The sequence below is a fragment of the Octodon degus genome, unplaced genomic scaffold, assembly GCF_000260255.1.
Source record: "Octodon degus isolate 3935 unplaced genomic scaffold, OctDeg1.0 scaffold00227, whole genome shotgun sequence".
NCBI classification, from domain to species: domain Eukaryota; kingdom Metazoa; phylum Chordata; class Mammalia; order Rodentia; family Octodontidae; genus Octodon; species Octodon degus.
Window position 1 is genome coordinate 554,125 of NW_004524803.1, and position 7,123 is coordinate 561,247.

At 36.7% G+C, this 7,123-nt stretch overlaps 1 protein-coding gene across 1 annotated transcript in view; it reads left to right on the plus strand.

Annotated features, from left to right (window-relative positions):
- Positions 1 to 7,123, plus strand: part of Ttc29 (tetratricopeptide repeat domain 29) — a 293,590-nt gene that overhangs the window by 134,537 nt on the left and 151,930 nt on the right. The window contains exon 10 of the mRNA XM_023705716.1: positions 1,427 to 1,655. Coding sequence (XP_023561484.1) covers positions 1,427 to 1,655 — 229 coding nt within the window. The remainder of the gene's footprint in view (positions 1 to 1,426; positions 1,656 to 7,123) is intronic.

Here is a 7,123-nt window from a genome sequence, read left to right on the forward strand (position 1 = left end):
AAACTGTCTCATTGCTATCTGTTTAGCAATAAAACTTTGAAAAAAAAAATAAGATGCTTTCCCAAATATAATTTTTTAAAATAAAGGCTAGTGCAAAGGCCCTGGGTTTAATGCCTACTGCCAGGAAAAAGAAGTCCTTATATTTCCCTGTTTCTTAGAAAAAGGCAATCATACATTTTCATGTATTTTATCCTATGTCTTTAACATCTACCCAGACAAGCTACAGTTTTAGCTAGTTTGCTTTCTTCATTAGTAATATTTATATCATTTCTCAGCCAGACTTAACCAGCTGCATGTGTCTTTTGGTACAGTTTATTTTTTCCTTATTTGGTAATCTTTTTCTCTGTAAATTTTGTTCTATGATTTCAAATAAAATAACAGATAAAACCTTAACAGACAAAAGTTATTGTTCATATAACACAGAAAGACTCTGTTTAAATTAACAAAGTTAGTCAGAAACCAAACCAAACAAACAGAAAAACCCAAATCTTAAATTTTCATAGTATGAAATATTACAATATACTTAGTGAAGAGGTGGATACTTAATAATAATTTGTGCTAGTGATATTAAAATAGTATTTTTAAAATCTTGGTTATCTCAGCATTCTCAGTGGAGAACAACAGGTACGTAAATCAAGAACAGTAAAAAAATTAGTTGATATGTTTATATTTACTGGCCATTGACTAAATGAGTCCTAAAAGTGAACCCATTCTGTGTCTGAAAGGGAAGGGAACTAAAAAACTTTTCATTAGATAAATACAATGATCCAAGTGATGAAAATTCTACCCAAATCAATAAGCTTTCTCACTCTTTCTCAAACTTTTCACTGAAATACATTTGGTGAAATCAACAGTTTTCAGCATTTTTTTTAATCTAAAAGAACTTAAGTTTCATGTAATTGAATCTAAGAGACAAAACTTTCTGCCCAATTAATTTCAAGATCCGGAAAAACAAGCAATAATACTGTTAGAAAGCAGCCTAGAACAATAGAGAGCTGGTTTATTATCCCTTTCTTGGTTTTTTTGTTTGTTTGTTTTATTTTTTTGGTTTTTGTTTTTGTATTTTTAGGGAAGGGTCTATAGGGTGTTCATGGTCTCACTACTAGATTGGACTCACAGTGATCTGCCTGTTTACAGCCTCCCCAAGACCTGGGATTATAGGCACGCACCACCACGCCCAGTCTCAATTGTCTTCTCAGCGCGCCCCGGGGACGGGATGGCACTGGCAGGCCCGAGGATTGAACCCCTGGGCCCTGAGCCTGTTTGCAGGCTCTTTAATCCGCTGAGCTGTTTGGCCAGCACTTATCATCCCTTTCTGCTTGAAGAATTGCTCAGTGGTCCGTACATAACATAGCAGGTGAGCTGAGCAAGTGTGTGAAGTGGTGAAGAGACATTCAGAACAGTATTTTCTGTCTTCCTTTATCAGGGACAGTACAGCAAAGCTTCTGAGTACTTTCAGCAAGCTTTTAACACATCAGTAGAGCTAATGAACATGCCTCTGATGGAAGAAACACAAGTTCATTATGGAATAGCCAAAGCCCATCAGGTGCTGCTGGCCATGAGCAGTTATATAGAATCTGAAGACGCCTCCAGCCTTGACTACTTGCTGTCGTGGAAGGAGTGCAGAAGTGACAATGAACTTGACCTCGTTACTGGTAAGTCTTTGAGTTTTGAAAACTCTTTTGTATCATTCTTACTAATTAAGTCGTTTTTACTGGAAAATGACACCATGTATTTTAAGTTGACTGGGAGTTTCTTTTTATCAGTTCTTTATTACATGAAGTTTGGGTGTACTTCTGTGCCAGGTCATTCCTTCAACACTGAAGAGAAGCATACAAATAGTAGTAATGATTTCTCTGCCTGATAAAATGATTTTTCCCCAGTCATTTCAAGTACTCTCTTATACGTACTAATCAGTTATAAGAAATGTGAAATAAGTTTATGCTATTCAAAATGTTCAGTATCATACCTTATATGTTTTATTATTAGTTTATTTTTAAAAAGCTTTAATTTTTTAAAAAAACAGGAGAAAATGTTGTTAGTTGCTCTCTGAACAAGAGCAAACACTGATAAGTGTATTATATGTTTATCTTACTCATAATTTTCTTGTTTTTATAAAATTGAGTTTAAATATTAATTTAGAAAAGATTTGCTATAATTTCTTAATAACTATTTTTTTACACCTACACATTCTTTCTTGTGAAGAATTAGAGCAAAAATAGTCAAGCAACTAGAGGGAATAGAAGGATCAGCTCTCTCTGTGTGTCAATGTGGTTAGCTAATTCTGTTACTGTCCTTCTTTTCCAAAATAACACACCTGTCATTTTTCACTGACTTGACACTGTGTGTCAGTTTGGTTAGGTTCTCATGGCTAGCTAAGAACACTTAAATGGAGTATTTTTTAAAAATAAAATAAGACAGAAACAAAAACAAAGAACTGCCTCTGATGAACCTTTAGGTTACACAATTATCTGTTTGCAAATCCAACTTTTTAGTGTGAAAATTTTGAAATATTTAAGCATAGTTTCATTAGAATCATGAGGCAAAATCTTTGTGATTTGAACTCTTTTACTCCTCCTTTGGCCATTTAAATGAGCCAACAAGCCATTATGGTATTGATTTTCTCCACAGAATAAATGAGTAAGTAACAGTAAATTAGGCTCAAAAATTTTTATTTACTTTAGAACGTGTTCTCTTTTTGCTGTTCCCAAAATGATTGCTATTCATTTCTCCCTAAGCACTTTTCATCTGTCTTATCCAGCATCCCACCATGGCCATTTCTATAACGTCTTAGTTGCTCAATTAAGAGTATGAGTCTCTCAAAAACACGTCTTGATTCTTGAAAGTTTTAGCAAAAGACACAATGCTTGACTAACAAAGCCCCGAGTAAATATTTATTGAGTTAAATATAATTCAAGATGAGTATGAATCCCCTGGTTATAAACTCATCTGTGCTAACCATTATTTAAAACAAACTTCACAGTTTGCCTAGAAAAGTTGTGATCTCACACCGTATTTGGATTGCCATCCAATTATCACATGAATGAAGAACAGCACTCACCAAACATGATGTTGACAAAATGAAAAAATACAAAAATATTATTGGAAAACCTGAGTCACTTTTAAGTTTTCAACTTTTGCCTTTCTTCTATGAAGAGGCATCTTTAATCTTGCTAGCGCGGGGTCCCATGTATGCAGAAAAAAGCAGATCAAAAGTCTGAAAGATACATTATAAAAGCTATCCAGTTATCATCACCTCTGAGACTTCCGTCCTGCAAACAAATCATTAGTTTGGAGAGTGAGCAATATTCTTTTAAGCAGAGGAACATGACCCCCTAAGGGAATAGTGCAGCGGGAGCACTCAGGTCCCCAGATGAAACACAACAGTGACTCCGAGCAGCCGGCTCTCTCTCGTCTCTATGCCTCTCAGAGGAAGCCTGACACAGGCACCTCCTCACTCTGCTAGCATTTACCCATGCTTGGAGTGACTCGCCCTCCTCCTTCCCTTTCAGTATCAAAACAAGAAGAGATTCCTCTCTCAAATTGAGGGTAGAATTAAAATTTCTTGCACTTTAATAAAAATTATTCAAGTCTGAAGCAACTGACAGTGGTTGGCTTTTATAGCTGAAGAGCCAATGAATTTCTGTTGATTTCTCCAGAGTACAGCTTGCCTTTCTTACTGAAACTATAATTTCTCTGAAAAGCAGGAAGAAATTTAAGTGGGAAATTTAAGTAGTTCATCTTGTCATTTGGAGCTCACAGAACCAGATGTGATATAGCAATACAAAAACAAATACTTTCCTCATACAGTTTAATAGCAATGAAACCTAGACATGTAATTAAAGCCATTTAGGAGCCAACATTGCTAGCCATGTCACTGATAATAATCATATCAGTAATATGACTTTAAAGTACTTTGTTATTGTAGTCAAATGTGAATTTTACTGGAGAAATAATATACAAACCCTGAGAATAGGACTAAATGAAAATGCTGACTTGTCTGTTTCCAGTGAAATGCATGTAAAGGTCTACCTGAGTGGCAAAAATATCATGGCATTTTTTATGAATAATTTAATATTCTCAGAAGAAAATAGTAGAAACCAGGACTGCCTCACAGCTCTTGGTTTATGGTTCTTCCTGTTACACTCAGAGTTTAATGTCACGCTGTTTCCCTGCCCTGTTCCTTGGTTGTGTTTTTCATTGGTAAACTCATGTTTGTAGTTAAAGAATGTGGGAAAACCCAGTCATGAGTCAATCCCCATGTTCTGCGATGGCCAGCCACTTCCATTTGTTGAGTAGTCTCCATGAGAAGGAGGGATTGGTATTAAATGGAAAGACAAGAGCAGGCTTCATTTGTCCTGTTATCACACAGCAAATCTCCACCCTTGCTACAGTGCTCCAAATCATGACACAGAAAAAGATTCCAATGGGCACTATCACTGAATCAAAGCTCACCTTCCATGACACAGGAGCTTACTGATCTGATTGAGCTTTCTGATGTTCAGCAAAAGGTTTCAAGTTAAGTTTTTTTAGCTTGTTATCTCATGTTCAATACAGATTCTTGATTGATAGATTCCTCTGGAACTGCTCTTGCTTCTTCTGTAAGAGCATTTTCCTAAGTATTTTATAGTCTTTAAAAGTACAACATCAATATGTGGGAGCATTTTGTCAATGTCCCCACTACAAATGTAGGTTCCTGTGGGCTTCCACAAAAGGAGATGCTATTATTGTCGTTATCACTACACATTAAATAACTGTACAAATGTCAAGCCTAAAGAAAACCTTGTGCTAAAATCTAAAGACATTTCAAGCTAGCTCTCTGACAACATACAGCTTTTCTTTCTCTCAGTAGCACTGTTGAGATTACCAAACCAAGCAAACTCCTGCATCTGCAGATTTTCAGTTCATCATCCTGTTTCCAGTGTCTTACCCTGATATCCCCAGTATTTCCTCACCCGTCCCCTGCCCTTCTCTCCACTGTTTCTAGGACTCCCCAATCCCTGGCTATGCAAGCCTCTCTATTCATTGTTATTTTTTCCTCTTACACATCACTGTGCTGTAGCTCTGCCTCTAAATTCTTTACTTTTCCTACACTTTCTTTCCATCTTACGAAAATAAGTTAAAATCCTCTTGATTTTTTTTTGAGTTTTGCAAAATTATGAAATGATTCGGTTGACAGTACCAAAGAAACCCATTGGCTCATATCTTTATCTCCTAATGTCCTCAGGCCCAGGGAAAGCCTGACATACAGTAATACCTGAAGGACAAATGGATCCATAACCCCAGTCTCTAAATTTCTAGCCCAAGATTCTTTATATTTGTTGAACTTTCTTACATATCATTATACTTCATAGTTAGTACAAGCTACATCTTGCATTTTTTCATTTTTATTTCTATCTTTATTTTGTGCTCTTACAGACTTCTGGCTCTGTTAGAGCTTCCTATTAAAAGCAAACAAATAGTGGTTATGCAGCTAGTCAAAGAGAATCAATTCACTTAAAATATTACAGAGTAAAATCTTCTAGATTCATGGTCGTGCCTAGGATTCTTGAAGATTATGTTTTCGACTAAAACCTGGGTAAAAATAATCACAGAGAAGAGAAACAGGTATGACTACTCTTCCGGTCCTAATGGAGTAATGAGCTCAAAGTTTACCCTTCTGCTTTGAGCAGTTATACAAGCAAAGTATCTGAGACCACTTTTTGTAGACATTGGATAAGAGGCAGCACAGCACAGTGGACTTGAGAAAGGGGAAATAAGTGGGTTGAGCTACAAAAGTGTTCCAGGGCTCTACCTAGAAAGGGTTCCTAAGTTCCCACTCAGGAGAGAAGCAAGGCAACCTGAGGTAAGAAGAGATGAAAAACCAACCTGGAAGTTCAGGGAGGCTGAGGTGTCAATGTTCACAACAAAGAATCTGAAAGAAAAGAGTTACAGAGAGGACGTGTGAGAGACTTCTGCAGTCTTTGGCTAAGTACTAGTACGTATGGGCTCATGAAGAAACTACCAAAGAGAGAAAACACCAACTGAAAGGGGTCGTGTAGAACAATCACTAATGTTTAATAGCTGGGAATTCTTTTGTGTTCCCATCATCCAGGAGAACCTCTTAGAGAATGGGGCATTAGCAAGCGTCAGAAGGGTGTTGCTTCAGTAGTGGGGAATAATTAGCTCCACATGAAAGGTTACTGTGGTGCAAACTAAGTAAACTGGAAAAGGAGTATCAAAGGAATCAAACTTCTTTTTTTTCTTTGCATTTAGAAAGTCCTCTTTTATTAGTAAAACAAGGCAATGTAACAATCATGCAACCCGAGGTTCAAAAGACTATAAATGATTAACAAAGAACATAACCTCACACTTGGTTGTGACTTTTTCCTGTTAGCACTCAGCTAACATTGTTCTGACCAGGGGATATTGTGAGCATAGGCCTTCCTACACACAAACAAGGGAGGGGACAGCCTTTGATCCCCTTTCCTGTCCCCATCTCTTTTTTTTTTATTTTATTGAGAAACAATTATCAATGAGACAGTTTCAAAGCTGATTAATAGTACATTTTCAATAATTAATACATTGTACATTGTTATCTTCTTAGTGGTTATCCATAGTACAAGAAGCAGACAGGATATACCGTCCAAACACTATTACTACAAATCTTTCTTCTCATTGAATTAAGCAGAAGTAGCTGTATATCTATCCTAACTATTCTACATATACAAATACAAAGCGGTCCTTCTTTTGTATCCTCTTTCTTTGTTTAGTCCTGTCAGAGATGGGAATTCTATTGGCATCTAAATACTGTAGGTGCTTGAATTCATCAAAACAATCCAACACAGTCCAGCAGTCCACAATACTAGTGGGTTATCCACAGAAGTTTGACTAGAGGCTTTCACAGCTCAACATATTAATATAAGCCCCCAGACTTCTTTAAATAACCTAACCAACAGAGAAGAACAAAACCCAAGAATAATAATAGGAGAAAGAAATATCGAGCAATTCAACAAAGTAAAAATTTCCGTATCTAGAAATGCCAAGAATGGGGCTGGAGAGATGGCTCAGTGGTCTAAAGCACCTACTTAGAACAAGCTTAGCAAAGCATCAGGGACTGCGGTTCAATCCCCCAGCACCACAT